This window comes from Arvicanthis niloticus, chromosome 15 (genome assembly GCF_011762505.2).
Source record: "Arvicanthis niloticus isolate mArvNil1 chromosome 15, mArvNil1.pat.X, whole genome shotgun sequence".
Taxonomy (NCBI): Eukaryota; Metazoa; Chordata; class Mammalia; order Rodentia; family Muridae; genus Arvicanthis; species Arvicanthis niloticus.
In genome coordinates, this window is record NC_047672.1 from 9074441 (window position 1) to 9092498 (window position 18058).

At 49.4% G+C, this 18058-nt stretch overlaps 1 protein-coding gene and 1 long non-coding RNA gene across 2 annotated transcripts in view; one reads left to right on the forward strand and one right to left on the reverse strand.

The window, feature by feature from the left end:
- LOC143434507 (uncharacterized) overlaps positions 1–9528 on the forward strand; it is a 31851-nt gene extending 22323 nt beyond the window's left edge. The window contains exon 5 of the long non-coding RNA XR_013104005.1: positions 8457–9528. This is a non-coding gene — a long non-coding RNA (uncharacterized LOC143434507). The remainder of the gene's footprint in view (positions 1–8456) is intronic.
- Mindy4 (MINDY lysine 48 deubiquitinase 4) overlaps positions 1–18058 on the reverse strand; it is a 105988-nt gene that overhangs the window by 4866 nt on the left and 83064 nt on the right. The window contains exons 14-17 of the mRNA XM_034519768.2: positions 15028–15091; positions 11797–11958; positions 4836–5016; positions 4233–4305 (exon numbers count right to left, since the gene is read on the reverse strand). Coding sequence (XP_034375659.1) covers positions 4233–4305; positions 4836–5016; positions 11797–11958; positions 15028–15091 — 480 coding nt within the window. The remainder of the gene's footprint in view (positions 1–4232; positions 4306–4835; positions 5017–11796; positions 11959–15027; positions 15092–18058) is intronic.

Below are 18058 nucleotides of genomic sequence, written 5' to 3' on the forward strand. Positions count from 1 at the left end.
GATCTTCAGCAGGGAAATCTGGGTTTTTCAATCTCGCTCTTTACACAACTCAACACACTGTCCGGGCCTCCCCTCCAAGCCTTCTCCCCCATTGACTCCTTCTCCTGCCCACCTTCCCTGCATGTTCAGAGCCCTTGGTAAACGTCAGGAATCTTGGGGTCCTATGTTCTATCTTACAGTGGCCTGGGAAAGAGGAAATGATGGCTGACAGCTGGGCAGGATTGAGTTCAGGAGGACAACCCAAAGGATGACACGTGCCAGGACAAAGTGGGAATATGTGGACCACAGCACATCAGAAGGGCACGCTTGATATAAACAGTGGGCTCCAGGGAGAGCTCCCTCTGTGGCTACCGGGCACTATGAATGGGTATTCCAGGCCAGGGCATCAGCAAGGAAAGGGGTATTAAATGGGTAGGACATCCCTGTGGGAGGGGAACACTCTCCAGGCCTCAGAGACACTGACCCAGTCTGGAACGAGTTTGCATTTCTTGTCTGAGCCTCCAAACAGAAACATCTGGACCCTAGCCCCAGGCCCGGTTATGAGTTCTTTCCTCTGCTCTCTGGCCTGTTGACAAGTGTTTCGTTTTTCTCTCACTCCAGTGAGGATGGAAGCCTGGGAGAGGTCAGCGTGTGCTGTTGGAAATGACCCCCAAAGAGTCCGGTTAGGCTGATGTCGTTTCAGAACAACAGGGGGAGGGGAAAGAGATGGACCCCACATTCCTGACACAGCAAAGGTAACAAGAGACTCTGTGGGGCTGAGATATGCGTCATACCATATAACAAGGACAGCACAGGGACCTAGTGATGTTTCTAATCGGGATGCTGGTCTCTGAAGGCAAAACCCAGAGTCTGGGCCTGTGCAACAGAGCCAGGTGGCAGGAAATCACACCGCTCAGTGTCCTACCACCCGGCTGGAACAGTGGGGGTCCAAGCTGCTGTCTAGGTGACTCAGCAGTCTGTGGGAAACCTTCACCTTCCCATCTATAAAAGAAAGGGCTAGACTGAAGGGATGCTGGGCACGCCTCTATGGACTAAGCATATAGCCAGATGGGCAGGCATGTGGTAGGTACATCCTATAGGGTGGGTCATGATTCCTGCAGCGCAGCAAGGCTGGGCTTAAGGAGAAGAGGTCATCTTCCCCTGGAATTGATCATGGTTGATTCTGAATTTGATTTCCATTTGATTGAACTCTCTGAGAGTGAGAACTAATTCTTATCTAGCTGTTGCTTCTAAAGAATCAAGACAGAGCTTCCATGAGCCTTGGCATGTTGAGAAGGAAACCCCACCCACTAGGTCTCCAGCTAAGCCACTTTCCTTATATATGGACAGGAGGATTTGCCGCTCAGTGGCATCTCACCAGGTATGTGAAATCTGACTCTGGGTTTGGCAGTGACCTGAGTATGGACTATGGCACCATGTGTACACTAAAGCAGGTCTACAGACAGCAGGGTTTGCCCTCTCACCTCACCCCCATAGCCAAGACCATACCAGCAGGTCCCCACAGTGACCTCAGAGGCTACTTTCCCAAGTTCCTCCTTTGAGCTGTTTGAGAATCTGTAGCAAAAACAAAACGCAAAGCCTTTGTAATTCAACTCCTTGGTCTAGGATTCCTGGCCTGCTGTTTTCCATTACAGTGGCTTGTTATCTGATAAATCAAGGGGACAGGGACCCAGCCATTCCACTCTCCATTCACCCCCTCAGCCTTCCGGGAATAATTCTGGGAAAAACTCTGGGAAAGTACTCCCATGGTAACTGGCCACGTAGGCCCACCATAGTGAATGCACTGAGAACACAGAACAGGCAAAGACCTGGTGTTAGGAAAAAAGCTCCCTGGTCTCTGGCAATCATACACACAGGCTTGGTACTTCCCTTGGCAACTGACGTGCAAAGGCAGGCTCAGAAAGATGGACATGGATAGAGCCAGGGAGGCCCTTCCCATCATTAGAACAGCACTTCTCAAAAGTAGGGCCTAGACAGATGCTTCCACAGTTAAGAGTGATTGCTGGAAATAATGAGGACCAGAGTTCACATCTCAGCACCCAGGGAATAAGCTAGGTGTCTCACATGTGTATCGCTGGTGCTTGCAGGCCTAGACTATCCAACAAAACATGAACATGAACTCAGGCCATCAAGAGACTCCACCTTAAAGATACTGGGTGCTGGGTGGGTAGGTATAGAGGATACCTGCTGCCTTCTTCTGGCCTCCATAGCGCGCGCGCGCACGCACACACACACACACACATACACTGCAAACATGAATGAATGAATGTTTTCTTAAGTGGTCCTAGGGCTGTGGTAGCTCCAGCAACTGCATAGGAATTTACATCCTCAGGCTCACCACAGAAGCCCTGGTTGGCCTGGAGATTCCAGTTCTAACATATTCTTCAAAGGAAGCTAATGTCTACAAGCCTAGGACCTAAGCTCTGGGGTAAGACTCCCTAATGAGTAATCCAGAATTCACATGGGCTTCCCCTAGCCATCCTGGGGATGGATGGCGTCTGGGACCCCTAAGAGTCCCTAGGCCTGATGTCTGGAACCCTAACTATGTGTATGCTGTACAAATAGTCCTATTTCTCTCTGTTACAAACACTGAGAAGTACTTCTGAAGATGTACCATCCAAGCCCAGGTCAGGGAGCACCAACAGAACAGATCTAAGCCCACCCTCCATGATCATGAATTATGCTCCATGCTAGCCATCTCAGGCAAGAGGCTACCCTCAAGGTAGGCCAAAACTCTGAGCCATTCTCAAACAACTGTCCATCAGACTGAGCTCAGAAAGCCAGTCAAGGCTGGGCTTGGGTGGCTGCGTGGCCAGTCAGGAACCATCTATGATCAAAAAAGGGCAGTGAAGGGCTAAGGGGTACGACTGATAGGAGAGATACAAAGATAAAGTCAAAAAAGATCCCAAGGAGCACCCCAGTCTGGAAGGGATAGAAGCTGTGCCTAGGGGTCAGTATCGGCCCTTCTCCTTCAGAAAGGTCACCCTGTGGCCTCCTCTGCTAGCCTGCATAGGTGCCAGGGCCAGGATCACCTTCTTTCCCCTTCAAAGCCTTCACTCATCACCTTGAATGAGTGGCCCTTTGTACTTGAAAGGACAGCGACCCGCATGTGCCCCTAATCCTGTGATGAAAGCATCCAGCCTATGACCCTGCAGGAATGTTGTATCCCTGTGGGGGAGGGCAGGGAACTGGCACAATGAGGATGTGCCTGCAGCCCTCCCACTTCCCCTTCCTGATGCTCCCACAGTGCCAAGGCAGTCCTTGCTCCGTCTCTCAGTCCTGCTAAAAGGTTTGTTTGTCTACCAGGGGTCACGGGCCTGGACTCCAGGCCTGCCACATGTATCTCAGGTGCTCAGTATCTCAGTGTCTTTGGCCCCAGCTGGGAAACAGATTCCTCCTGACACAACACCGAGTCACAAGTGCCAAGGACAATGACAGTGAGAGCTAAGGCTAGAAAGCATTTAGTAATATCCACCTGGGCTCCAAGCTGCCATTGTCCCCACTTTACAGATGACAAAGTAAGTCGGATAGGTGAAGTCCAGTGCCTCACAGCCAGCCTGCAGCCTGGCTCCCAAACGCATGCTCAGAACCACACAACATGCACTACATCCCTAGAAAAACATCCAGAACCTTGTCTCCCTCCCGAGACGCTCCTCCCCGCTTCCCTATTATACCCTGAGTCATCTCTGACTGCAGACTTTGAGAAGAGCTGCCCAAATGAGTCAAAGGCTTCGACTAGCGATATAGCCCACAGGCCCTACAGAGCACAGCCCCAGCCTGGAGCACGGCAAAGCCTAAGAAGAAGGGGATGGGCTTTTCCCAACTCAAGCCTAGGCCGCAGCCTCCTCTGAATGCAGTCTGAATGAGGTGTCAAGGACACCCCCACAGTGTCTCAGACACAGGAGCATCCCTGCTCAGTGTTCTGAGTAACTCTACCACACAGGGTAGGGGGGCACAGCTCTTGTAGTCACCCACATCCCACCATGCCCTGGCTATCCCATCCCTTCTCCCAATTCTACTCAGTTCTAACTCAGCCCAATGGAGACACCTGCTTAAGTATAAGTCCCCAGGCCAATGTCTACTCAGCTGCATGGTATTACCTGACCACAGCCTTCTAAATCAGGCCACCCAGGAAGCTGTAGTCTTTCTGTCTACAGGCTTAATATCCCCAACCAATGCACATGCTGGCCTCTTGGGATGAGTTGCATGAAGTTAGAGGCAGCCCCACTCACTTGGTTCTGATACAGAGCTCAAGAGGAGGGACAAGGTCACTGCAGCTATCCTCTGAGGCGGTCTTGGTGGTATCTAGGAAGGAAGGGGGGAAAGCACTATGTCATCTCAGGGATATGCACTGCCCCTGCGGCCAGTATGAGCAACTCTGGGGCTCACCCCAACCCTTGGGTATGATGGGCCCACTTTCATCTTGACTGCATCCTCCCTGCTTCTTGGTCATTGGTTCTTACCAAGACAGTGCACTGGCCTCTTACCTCCAGTCTTCACCGAACCCGTGCATTACTTACTTCACTTAGCAAAATATTTTCTCTAAAAGCAATTGTGGTCTCATTATTCCTCTACCCTAAAGCCTCCTATGACTCCCTATTGCCTTAAAAGCAAATCCAAACACATCAGCATAGCTTTCAGGGCACTTGCATGTGGCCTTAACTTCATCTTCCATTCTTAGTGCCATCGAATGCTCAAGGCCCATGGCCCTCTCTTGCAGGACAGTCAGGCTAGCATCACTTTCTGCCCACCCATGATTATCCCAAGAAAGTATGTTAAGGCTGGTTCTGGAGCAGCCTGGAGGCTCCCTGAAGAGATGCGTTAGGGTGTCTCACCAACAGTCAGCCGTATCTCCTCCTGCTGGTTGGCCAAGCCATCATAGTAATACAGGTCAAAGAGCCGCTCAGACCTCCAGTCACACAAGAGCTCTGGCTGTAGGCTGAAGAGGATGCTGAAGTGGCTCTCACTGCAGACCACCCAGATGGGGAACCTTGGTGTCTTCAGGAAGCAGCCAACCTGAAAGACAGAAAGACCTGAGGTAACATGCTGACCAGCTGAAGCGAGGCTTGCTTCCCAGAGATCCTTGGTGTGATGCTAGAAACCCTTTCCACTGCCCAGACCACAGGTCTACCTTCTAGAACTGACCACCCCACAACAAGGATCACAGGGACCTCACACAAGCCTCCCCCCTACACAAAACACACCCATTGGTCCTGGGAGACATCCATGTCACAACCCAGTCATCTAACCCTCTCTTCTCCAGTCTCTCACACACCTCACTTGTGTGTAGCTCGGCCATGGCCTCTTGCTTTTTGCTGAGCTTCTCAGTCACTCAGCTCACCAATCCCTGGGCCTCCCCATTCTTTGCCCTCCCTTCTGAAAGCTTTATCACCTCCACTGTTCAGTCAGGGAACAGGTTATCATTGGCTCCTTCCAGTTCCCAAGGGGATGTCACTGAGCAACTGCCCCCTCAACCACAGCCCCAGAGTGTGTCATTTGCCTTGTGACACCACTCAACACAGGCACCACTACCATGAGACCGCCCAATGTGCCAGCAATTGGTTGAAAACTGGAGGTCCTCGGGAATAATACTGGACTTCAACTAGAATTGTGCTTTCAAGACAGGTAGGACTGGGAGACCTGGGAGCCAGGAGGGGAGGGTCTGAGGAGCAGTCTATGGGTGAACAGCTGACAAGTTCAGGGCACAGCAGGGTATTTTGTAAAGGAAGCCTGGAGGATGAGGCCGGGGCAGCGCCAGAACATGGAACAAAAAGGCTCTGGTGACTGCTAGCCAGGGACTCTCATGGCTGGCTAAGGGTGTGTGGGAACCAAACAGAGACAGACACCCAGAACACTGGCATGATGCTTCCTGCAAAGAGATAACTGCTCCGAGCCCTTGGGCAGGCGACCCTCTATAATACACTTGGGCAGGCGACCCTCTATAATATAATTCTGTGAGTGCCTGGGTAGCATCTTATAGACCAGTACTAGGTTACTGAGCAATGGCGAGCTGGCCCTGCCTAATCCACAGCCTCTCCCAGGCGATGAGATATTTGCTGCTCAGGCGTTTACAGTCTCCATTGTGGATTAAGGAAAGAATTAGGCTATTTTTCCAATTATGGAGAAGGGAACACTTGCTCTAGGGCCCACCACAGAAAAGTGGAGAGGCAGCTCCCACCTCAGGGGTAATGCTGAGCTACATACAAGTGCCTAGGATAAAGGGGCTGTGCTCATGTCCCCCATGAAGGACTTGCCTATTAAATGGAGTGTAGGGACCACATTCACAAAGTACTGGTTGCTTTCTTATCTACCTACAATAAAGCCCCTCTCCGCTCAGCTGTGTGCGACACTTGCCTGGACAACAAGCTTGCTCCTTCTGAGATACGGGGCATTTGGGTGTGCCTGACCCCTGCCCGACCTTTCTATAAGCTTAGCTTCCTTTCTCTGCTCTAAAGAGCCTTTTCTTGGGAGACATGGCCTGGCTCTGCTCACTCACAACAGGCAGGGAAAGTGCCTCAAGCCAGCCATGGGCAGGCCTGGGCGCCATCAGCTCCTGAGTTTTCCAAATGAGGGACAGAGGGCAGTTTGCCATTTATAAACAACAGTCAAACTATTAAGAGCAAAACAGCTGCCCAGAGGACTTATAAGTGAGTGTACTCATTCACAAGGCTTTTCCACGAGGAGACATTTTTCCAGAGAAACTTCCTTAGGGGTCTTAGCGAGCTGGGTGTGCCATTTCCTTAATGAGGCCAGGCTCTTGTGGACCAAGATACACTTAGTAGGTTGCTTTGATTTGTTTGCTTTTATTGCTCTGAACTTTTAAACTTACTTTTACTATTGAGGAATAAACTCAGGTGACTGTGGCAAACCTGTGCTCTGTACACGAGCCACACTCATAGCTCCTGGGATTTTTACTTAATGCCATTCAATTTTTTTCACACCAACAAGGATACATCTATGCTGTGAGTTCTGACAAACACCGTCTAAGTCAGTAAGAACGGCCAGAACAATGCTCTGATTCTGAACACGCAAATGAGCCACACGTGTGCTTGGGGATGTAGTATTTCTCAGGGGAATAGCTTCCGGAGTCAACATTCCTTTTTTAATGTGCTGTATCATGTCAGAGTCTCCCTCCACCAGCTATGGCCGGAAAGGCCAGCTAGCTCCCTTCATAGCCTCACAAGCTTCTGTGCCTCTCACGTCCCGTTCTTGTCGCTCTCATTGAAACTGTGAAGCTGATTTAACCTTGACTGTTAGGGTCATGTGACAGGAGCAATTTTCCACTTGTGTACTTGACAAATGACTGGTAGATGTCTAGAGTTTTATCAAAATAAACTGCCACAACATTCTCTGGGTTTCTGTTGTTCGGGTTTATTTTTAGTCTTTGTTTTCTGGAGGTTGTTTGTATGTTGTTGTATGGAGACACAAACTCCACATGTAGCCCAGGCTGGCCTTAAAATTCTAGATTCCCGAGTGCTAGGATAACAGGCATATATCACACGCCTAGGTCTCCTGTAATATTTTATATTAAGTGAACTACCCTTTCTCCATAAATTTGCAATCTAGCCATTGTGGGTGTGTGCGCGTGTTTGTGTGTGTTTTCATGGTTCCATTTTTCTATTCTTACACCCATGTTTTGATTACTGTGGTCTTCATTGTGCTGGTGGTTGCAAACTCAACTATGCATTTCCGACTGTCTGGCTCCTCCTGGGCATTTGTTTTTCCTTAGGTAAGCTTTGCAGACCCTTTGGGATTTTCTTCCTTTGATGTGCTGGGGTCTTAATCCAGTATCTCAAGTGTGCTAGGCCAGTGCTCTACACTGAGGTACATCTTAGTCCTGTTTGGGATTTTTAATTTTCAGTTTTGGGAGAGTAGTATCTTTATCACACTGCATCTCACTACTCAGACTTGGTATGTTACTCTGATCTTTTATGTATTTCAGAAAATTATCTAGAAATTTTGTATTACCTTAGTTATGTTTAGTCCTTGGAATTTTCATGGTTTTTTTAATCTTTACTTTTGAAAAGTATCCTTTTGGATTTTGCATTGTCTTTCTCAAGAATGTTTTTTATTTGTGTGTGTGTGTGTGTGTGTGTGTGTGTGTGTGTGTGTGCGCGCGCGCAGTATACACAATCATCTTTCTAAGCTTTCAAACAATGACCATAGTGGTTTTTAGTTGGCTTATGCTTATTTCTGAATAGGTCACTGCATCCATATATGAATTTTTAGGGGTAGTTTTAATTTTCTTAAACATTTAGTTATTTTGTGTATGTGTGTAGGTACATGTATGTGTGAAGATGAGAGAAAAACTAGGGGGCTCAGTACCTTCCTTCTACCACATGGGTTCTGGGACTTGAACGCAGGCCAGGAGGTTTGGCCGCAAGTGCTTTACCTGCCGAGCCATCTTGCTCACTCTCAGGAGTGTTTTTTTAAATCTGGATCTTAATCTCTCACAGAAGTGGTGAACGGAACGGCTCCAGCCGGCACAGACTGCTGCATTCAAGCACTTGTTCTCAAGGAGCAACACTTGACCACAAGCAGAATTACCTTCCTGTCTATGACGGTAACATTCATTTGATGTAATTACACTTTATCTTCCGCACCACAAAAGACTACAGGGGATACAATGCTAGAGAAAATGAGATCAGCGAAGAGCTGAGAGAAATCACTCAGACGAGTACAGATGTGCAGCGCCTCACTCAGCCTGTCTGTCACCACCATGTGTCCTGTAACCAACAGAGGCAGCCGCTGACCGAGTGTGACACGCCACTACCTAGAACAGTGTGCTATCATTTCAGAAGGGCTGAAATGTGAGAAAACGTCCATCTTAGAGGCAATAAAATAGGAGGCTTAGATCAAGGAAAGGCCTGCGAAGGAATCAGGTGCTTGGAGGCAAGGTGACAAGGTGAGAGAACTCTGCTCAGTTAGAGGGATGACGGAGGTGACGAAGTCTTCCCTTACAGAAAGAAACATTAAGGCAAAGCATGAAGAGTGGGTTAGGCAGGGCAGGTGGAGGGTCAGCATACACAGAGGCCCAGAGGGAGGAACGACCCTAAAGAGGCAGGTGTAGCTAAAGGACCAGCAACTGGAGCCAAATGAAGGGGGAAGGGACATCTCTGGGAAGGCCCATAGTCATGGCAAACTCCGGATTTTCATCTCTGCATTAGCTATTTGTGCTGAGGCCAGAACAGCAAAGACCACAGAATGTGTGGCTTAGACAACATAAACTTATTTTCTCAAAATTCTGAAATCAAGATGTCATCTGGAATGTTTGCCAGGGATAGCTCTCTCCAGCTCCTGGTTGACTGCCGTTCTGTGTCTCACAAGGTCTGTCTGTACCTACTCACTAATCTCTTCTTATGATGACACTGTTATGTGGATTAGTGACATCCTGGTGACTTCATTCCAACTTAATCACGTTCTTAAATACCATCACCAAATACAGTTCCGCTCAGAGTTCCAGGGGTCAGGACTTCACATCTGAATTTTAGCGGACACAACACAGCTCATGATAGTCCTGCAAACTGAAGAGCCCTTCACTTCTGAGCACAGAATGGTGTGATTGCATCTATGTTTTTAAAGATTACACTGCCTTCGTGAAGGGACAGGCTGGGAAGTGGCAGTATTAGGATCAATGATACTCAAATCCTGGGTCTTCCTCCTGGCTATGTTAATGTTATCCAGTAAATTGGGCCAGCTAGGCCAAGAATTTGTCTCAGTTCAGACCTTGGGAGTACAACTTCCTTGAGAATGACTGATAGAAGGCCCTAGTGTCATGGGGAAGAGAGATAGTACTAAGAACGTTAAGGCCAGGCGGTGGTGGCGCACGCCTTTAATCCCAGCACTTGGGAGGCAGAGGCAGGTGGATTTCTGAGTTCAAGGCCAGCCTGGTCTACAAAGTGAGTTCCAGGACAGCCAAAGGCTATACAGAGAAACCCTGTCTCAAAAAACCAAAAAAAAAAAAAAAGAACGTGAAGGCCCTGCCTGGGTCTTTAGGAGTAGGAGAGGCTAAGACCGAGCCTTGATGACTTCTGGAGAGAAAGAGCAGGCACATCTAGAATCCCTTCTTTAGTGGGCTTGCCATGGGACAGCACAGGACAGTATCTGTTACCCACGTGGGACAATACTCTCAAGCTTGACCAGCAAATGGCCCGTGTAGGTTCAAGGAATCTATAAGAAAACAACCACTGGGCCCATGTTTCTGACAGTCACCTCACTCTGAAGGAAGACTGATCTTGACTGTTTTTCTCACCATTTGCTCTGTACTGATCAAATCAAAATAGGTTACTTGTTCCCAGGCAGCCTGGACCATAGCAAAACAGCAGGGCTCATACTTAGCCTGGAATCTATAAAAATGGCCAAGCCTATCCTGGATTGTCAGCCTAGAATATATTAGAGCCTACCTACCAGGCTCTCGGTGCTTCTCCTTGGCCACATAGGCAAATGGTTGCCTTACTCCTGACAGCAACAGAAGCAAAGAGGAACTTTCCTCTCCAGGCAATTAGGACCCACAATCTGCATTCCGTGAACTGGGGTATCATTCAGATAGGGAGTCAGGAAGAGGCAAATCACATGGTCCATGAACAAGAGACAGCATACCTAAATACCCAGTCACACAGGAAGAGTGGGACAAAACTCCCAGCCCCTTCCCACCCTGCAAAGTCATTTACCTAACACTCTAGGGGCCCATATGGTGAGACTCTGCTTCCAGTTTATGGCAATGACCAAGCCTCATCTATGTCCTCTTGGTATCTGAGTGGTAACAGGAGTCTCCTGTTAAATTCAGGACAATGCTCCTCACATCCCTAGCCATGGAACAGTGGATGCTATAGAGCCACTAAGAGTGAGTTCTAAGAAGGTCTGAATGCAGTTGAGGCAGCAGGTCTGATTAGAAGCACCCCTGGCCAGCCATGGCACAGTCACAGTGCCTTACCACATTCACTTAAAGCCTGGGCCTTTACAAGTGCTCTTTCCCAGCAAGACAGGAGGCAGAGGGACCACACCCAGCAAACAGGCCAAATGAAGTTGTATGAACTAAGCTGTGTCCCCTCAAAGTACATGTAAGCCCTAAGTGTCTCTGAATAGGAAGGGGTTCCTGTGCACGCCACTGCTTAAGATGAGGTCCTACTGGAGCAGTGTGCCCATCATCCAACTGAGGTCCTCAGAAATAAAAGACGTAGGGAGCAGGCAGCCAAGTGACAGTGCAGGCCTGGCCTGGGATGCTGCACCATAAGCCAGAGAGCACCACAGAGTGCTGAAATATGCCACAAGTCAAGGGAGACATGAACAGATTCTCTCTGTGGCTTTCAGAGGGAGCACAACCAGCACACACCTTGGTCTGGGAGCACTGGAGTCTAGGACTATGAACAAAAGCACCTCTCTTGTTGTGGCAGCCCTAAGAAAGTAATGCAAAGTCTAAGGCATCAAGCTCTTTCCTCCCTCAACCCATTGCACATATACATGAATACAAGATGTACACATGCACACACACGCACACATGCATGCACGCACACGCGTGCACACACACACTCACACCCCAGAGGTAGCCCCTCTGATGGACAGCTACATTATGAACCCTTATCACTTCTTTTCAGCTTTCCTAGAATCTGCTCTTTGAGTCTGAAGTATCTGTGGCATAGGCAGCAAGGGCATATTTCTCCTAGGCTGCTCAATATTCAGGCTGGACGTGAACTCCAGCCAGCTTTGGGAACCAGAGCCCAGCTTCCCTTCCTCCATGTCGTCCATCTCATGGGTCCAGGGAATAAGGCTGCTGGGGTTCTGGAGTGGGTTTGGTACCTGGCACACATTGTAGTGTTCAAAGAGAGATAAGAAACCGATGTCACTGCGTGCCTCGATGCCTCGGAGGAGCGTGATGTTCCCATCGCCTGAGTCCAGCTCCACAACATCATTGAAAACATTAGACACAGCTCTCCCGGTCAGGAGAAGATTGACAAGTTCCTGTTGATGAGAGAAGGGGAAGCTGCGTCAGATCTCTGAAATCAGCCTTGTAAGGGCGGACGGGAGGCTGAGAACAAGGGAAAAGGGGTTGAGGAGGAAAGAAACCAAAGAAGGTGAGAAACAGAATGCAGGGCTGGGACAGTAGAGGCTTGATTTTTCCAAAGGCTCTGATGGCGGAAATCTGCCAACTGCTTCCATCAAAGCACTTGGAGGGACTCAGCAATCTAGCTGCAAGCATTCCTTAAACAAAGACTGTACACAGGAGCCTGTCCTAAGTCAGTACTTGGGGGGACCTTAGAAAGGCAACAACACAGCGCCACGCTCCGGGCCAGCTAGGGAGGTTAAGGATGTCTGTGAGGTAGAAACCTAATGTAGGATGTGAGTAGGGCATAAACATGTGTGCACAGTGTTCCCTGTCCCACACAGACACAGTCACATAACTAAGTGAGAACAGCTTTGTGGGAGACTGACCTCCGGGAGGGTCTTGAAAAATAGTGTTTTCAAAAATAAGCACTTTAATGTTTGAAATGAACATTAGACTCAATGGAAGTTGCAAAAATAGTCCAGAGAGTTCCTGTGTACCCTTTACCCAGCTTCCCTCAACGATAACATCTCACAGGACTCAGCACATCCCATAGCCAGGAAGCCAGCTAGCCCTGCACACGGTAGTACCAAGGAGGTGCCCTGGTCTTCCTAAGGTCTCATGGAGATGCTAAGGAAAGCAGGGTGGGGCAAGAGCAGAGGCAGAGAGGGGCAGCGAGAAAGTGGTGTTGAGCTTGCCTTGGATAGCAGGTATCCAATGGACCTGAGGCTCATGCCTCACACCTAGCCAAGCATCAAATGTGTAACCTCAGACCTGGACTTGTCAATAGCTGAATGGCATCTCTAGGAGTATCCATCTCTAGACGTCGTACTGCAGTGGATCACTGGGGCTGGACACCCCCACGTCCCATCATCAATGGTTAGGGATAAACAAGCTGAGGCTGATGGACGAGACAGGACTCGTCCTGGCCGTGCAGCCTGACATCTGCTGAGTGTAGCACCTGTGCCACCCTTGCTACCCTGGTGGCAATCCTGCCGAGACAAACACCCTGGCTGAAAGGCTGAAAGGCGGCAGCTTCCAAGGACTCTTTGGGGATGGGCTCTGATTAATCCATCCCTAGCATTCAGATAAGCAGTTCCTCTGTGTCATCCTCCCCAGGAAGGCTAGCATTGCCAGTGAGGCAAGCAAGCACACAGCCGTCTCCTAGGCCACAGGCATGGCGGTGCCACCTCTACCCAACCTATGCTCTGCAGGGCAGAGTTCACAGAAGTGTTTTCTCTTGAATTGTAACGCTGATGTTCTGGGTAAATGACACAAACACCCCTGCCCCAGTGACAGTTAGGCCTCCACTGATGGCCACCAAGGGGCCTTCATTAGAAAGAGACAGTAAAGGGCCTCATTGTGTCCTTGAAGGGGAAATGACAAAATAATTCAAAGGAAATAACTGTTCTGAGATACTGTATCTCAGGTCAGAGGCTACTAAGAAAGGTACTGTCTTGGGTTTTTCTGTGTGTGTGTGTGTGTGTGTGTGTGTGTGTGTGTGTGTGTGTTTGGAAAGTTTTTCCATCTGGTTTTCAATGAGAAGAAAAGCTCTTCCATCTGGGAAATGTTTAAAACATTCCTCTCAGCAGGAAGTCTTCTTGAGATAGGAGCAGCACGTAGCTCCTGCTGTGCTTAGGCGAGAGGACCTTGCTGTAGCAAAGCTTAGGCACCATCCAGTCCATTGCTACTCAAAGTGTGTGCTCTGGACTGTTTATTCCCAGGGGGATTCTTAGAAATTCGGCCTCCATGGGGCTGGGGTGAGGTGGTGCACGGCTGTAATCCCAGCACTTAAGGGGGCTGAGACTGGAGGGTCTGGAATGCAAGGCCAGCATGGGTTACATAGCAAGACACAGTCTCAAAAGAACAATAAGAAAATAAAGAAGAAATTCCCTAGCCCCAGCCCCAGCCCCAGCCCAGCCTGAGTCAGAGCCTGCTTTTCAACATGACCCACAAGGACTAGTGTGCAAATCAAAGCTTGGTAGCCATGGACTGGGCCAGATGCCTCTTCCACAGGAAGGAAACTCGAGCTCAGGAAAAGAGGAAGCCACCTCACCTCCTTCTGTGAGTGTGGTGAGAACAGGCTCGAACCCAGGGTTAGATGATGCTGGTCTAGCTTCCTCTGCCCCCCTCCACCTTGGCAGCTCCATTCTCAACCCCCTCAACAAGTGTAAGCTCCCTTGGGGTTAAAAAGGAACCCAGAAGGAGAGCAAAGCCACCAGGCAAGCCAGAAAAGCAGACATTCTCCATGGCTTTCTTCCTGGGAGGGCAGAAGCCAACCCCTCAGCCCTCTGTGGGTGCCTGTTATACCACAGACCTCAAACCTGTCCTTGCATGGGACCAAGGTAGGTTTCCAGGGTTAGACACAGTGAGTCAAAATCCCAGAACAACTGGTTCCCCAGCTGGGGCAGAAGACTGTGAATTCTGGCTCCTGCATACCCAGAGACAACATGTTAATGTGACCCATAAGGCCATTCTTAGAGGCCTTGAGAAAGGAAGCTGTCTTCATGCAGACTAGAGAAGCCTGTGGTGCTCTGTAGTGGCCTCACCTGACAGGGAGCATGAATGACAAGTGAGGTCAGGGTCTCTCTGGTCCCCAACAGGGCTTTTTTGTAAAGATACAGAGGGAAGGGCGGTTGCAAAGGCAACGCCCTCTGCAAGTGTATCTATGTATGCTGTTGCCCAGGGTTCCCAGCCGCGCTGGGGCAGGTTTCAACACCCTGGGCTTTGTGCAGTTCAGCACTTAAGTGGCACTTAGGTTCTACCTCTTCTGCGTCCCCATTGCTCTAAGAATACCAGTCAGCATGAGACAAGCTAAATGTGGAAAGCAAGCTGAGTTTTCTTCCCAGGTCTCCATGACAGTGAGGCCCAGAAGAGGCAGGCTCATGTAAGCTGCTTGGAGGGTGTTTGAGATGAAGAACAAAGGAAGTAACTGAGCACGGGAAGGCTAGCTGGCTTCCCCTCTGCGGGCCCCACTGCCTCCTGACCTGCGTGCAGTATCCGTGAGCTCCGATGAGATGGCTGGTGGGGACATCGAAGTCCTGGCGGACACTAGAAATCATGAAATAGAGAGGCATTAGCATGTGTGGGGGACACTGAGGAGTCAGGTGCTCTCTCTGGGCCTGGCCTATGGATTTCAGATTTTCTGAGAACCTAAGCATTCTTGTTGCATTGTGACCCCTCTGTGGAGATGGTGACACAAAAATGTCCTCCATTTTGATCACACCAAAATCTGGTGAGTAAAAGGCCCTTGAGCTGGGAATCCAATGTCCAAAGTTCCCACCACAACTACTAGTAACAACGGTGAGGATGGGGTGTCTGTGCTCAGTCAAGCCAGTCTGTTAAACAGGAGGAATTGGCTGGACCGGACTCTAATGGCTTTGCTGTAGTTTCAGTATGGCTGGAGTATGTCTCCCCAGGGATGGTGTGCTAAAATCTAACTCCCATTGTGAGGTAGTAAGAGTATAAAAAGTGTACATGCATGTGGGCTTCTAGAGGCCACAGGCTGATGTCCAATATCCCCTATAACTCTCCACCTTAGTGTGTGTGTGTGTGTGTGTGTATGCGTGCATATATACATGCACATGCAAGCACCTGCCACAGTGAATCAGAGGACTACTTTCAACCAACAAGAGTCAGTTCGTTCTTTCCTCCATGTGGGATCCAGGGATTGAACTCAGGTCACTAGGCATGGTGGCATGTGCTCTTTCCCACCGAACCATCTCAACAGCCTCCACCTTATCTTTTAAAAGATTTCCTTTGAGAATTTCACATGCTTACACAATGAAATACGGTAGTATCTTCTCCCTTTAGTCCTAGCTCCTCCCAGATCCTCCAATCAGATCCTTGCCAACTTCATGATAGCCCACTAAGACCAGGTAGTCTTGGCTATGTGTGTGGGTGGCACTGCCTTATTTAATTATCTTTTTTAGACAGGGTCTCTCACTGAACCTAGAGCTCACCAATTTGGCCAGACTGGCTGGCCAGTGGAGCTCACTGTCTCCACTGTGGTCCACAGGGGTCCTCCTGTCTCCTCAGTGGTGAGATTACCGCTTTTCACGGGCACACCTGGCTTGTTTACATGAGTACTAAGGATCTGAACTCAGGTCTTCACACTTAAGCAGTAAGAACTTTACCAACTGAGCCATCTCCAAAGCCCAAGAAGGTAGAATCTTGATAACTATGGTGCTTAGAGCTGAGGCCTTTAGGATTAGACTACAACTAGGTAAAGTCATTAGAATGAAGGCACTATGGTTGAATCCTGATAGCCTGATTGGGTGAGCCAGAGAGGGGAGGGGAGAGAGCAGAAAAAGAAAGAAGAGAGAGTGGGGGAGGGAAGAAGATGGAGGAGGAGGCATACGTGTACTCCCTTTGCATTTATGGTCCCTTTACCTCCTCAGGACTCTTCCAGCAAGAAGATCATCATGAGATGCAGACACTTAACTACCAGAACCATAAGCCAAAATACACATTTCTCATTTAAAACTGACCATGCCTATGGTATGGCGTTGCTGGCCTACCATAGAAAGCCTGCTTGAGGCTGGAACAACAGCCATTGCCACCCAAGCACAACTTTTGTCTTGGGTACTACACTCCCAGGATTCCCTGAGACTATGCAAGAAAACCCTGTCTCAAAGAAATAGCTGGCTTGCCAAAGGGACCCTGCTCGTGGATGATGGGATAGTGGAAAACCCTGGCAGCTAGTGTCTAAGGCTTGGGTACCCCCTTCACGTGGCTCCGTATTTGAACAGAACCTCAAACAGCACAGAGTGAAGAGCCTCTTTACCAAAAGAAATTCTTCAGACTAGAAGAAATGGATGTAAGGTGAGAGGAAAAAACAGCTCGGGGTACCCATGGTGACAGGGACCCGCACCCTGAGGGGTGAGAGCTGTTCATAAGGAAGCATGAAAGTCTCCATGCCCAGCCTCAAAGCCCTGCCTGCCATCACCTTAATCCTACCATTAGGATTCTGGTCCTTCAGGCATCCTAAAGTAAGTCTCTCTAGAGGCACCAATGTCACGTGTCCTAGAACCGGTTAGCCAGCACATAGCAAAGTAGCCATGGCCACTGACCACACACAGCATGAAGCCCCCAGGCAAGAAGGACTTACTACATCGATTCAATAGACGTTGAAAGAGGCTCAGACAGGTGGGCACTAGGAGAAGGTAAGGTGAGAGAGCCTGGATCTTAGGCCTCCACGGCTCCACACAGACCTGACTGCATACTGCCCACCTGGCACTATGCCCAGGGCCTGGACTGCTTCCTACATCCACAACCCAGAAGAAGCATTGAGCTGGAGCCACAGGTGGCAAGGGCCCAGTGACTGGACATTTGTTTTTCCTTTTAGTGAAAGACAAGGAACCCCTGGTCTCAAGAGATACCACAAGTCGAAGGTTCCCAAAATGGACACTCCAGTCCTCTTCTCTTCCCAGATAGCTTCACAAACTCAAACTCCATCATACATCCCCCCCCAAAAAAAAGTGTGTGTGTATGTGTGTGCGTGTGTATTTATAACTGATAGTCAAATGGGAAAGTGGTACTCAGGAGATAGACTCCAGGTAGAATCACAGAGACCTATAAAGAACCACAAAGGCCCAGGGTCCTCTGGGAAGGTCTGTAGGTCTTGCCCACTAGAAGCAGACCAGTGTGCCTGGGAGAGAGCCAGCAAGGGTGACTCACGGCAAGCACAGTGCTGGGTTGGCGCTAGCTGAGGCAGAAGAATTGATGGAAACGTTCTCTGTGGCATATACAACATCTTCTGACGAGAAGAAAATAACCTCAAAGCAGTCCTGGGGGGACTGATAAGCATCACTGGCCGCCGGCCACCTGTGGCTTTCAGAAGCAGCCCGATCTTCATAAGCTCTCAGCCGCGTGTTCACCCAGCGGGCTCGAAAGCCTGCGTCAGCTAGGAGAAGAGGGACCAGCAGAACGGACAATGGGAGGAAACGGTAATTGCATCCTTAGGTGCAAACACGATGGGAAATTCAGAAGTTGCCTGGATCTTAAAAGGGAGGGACA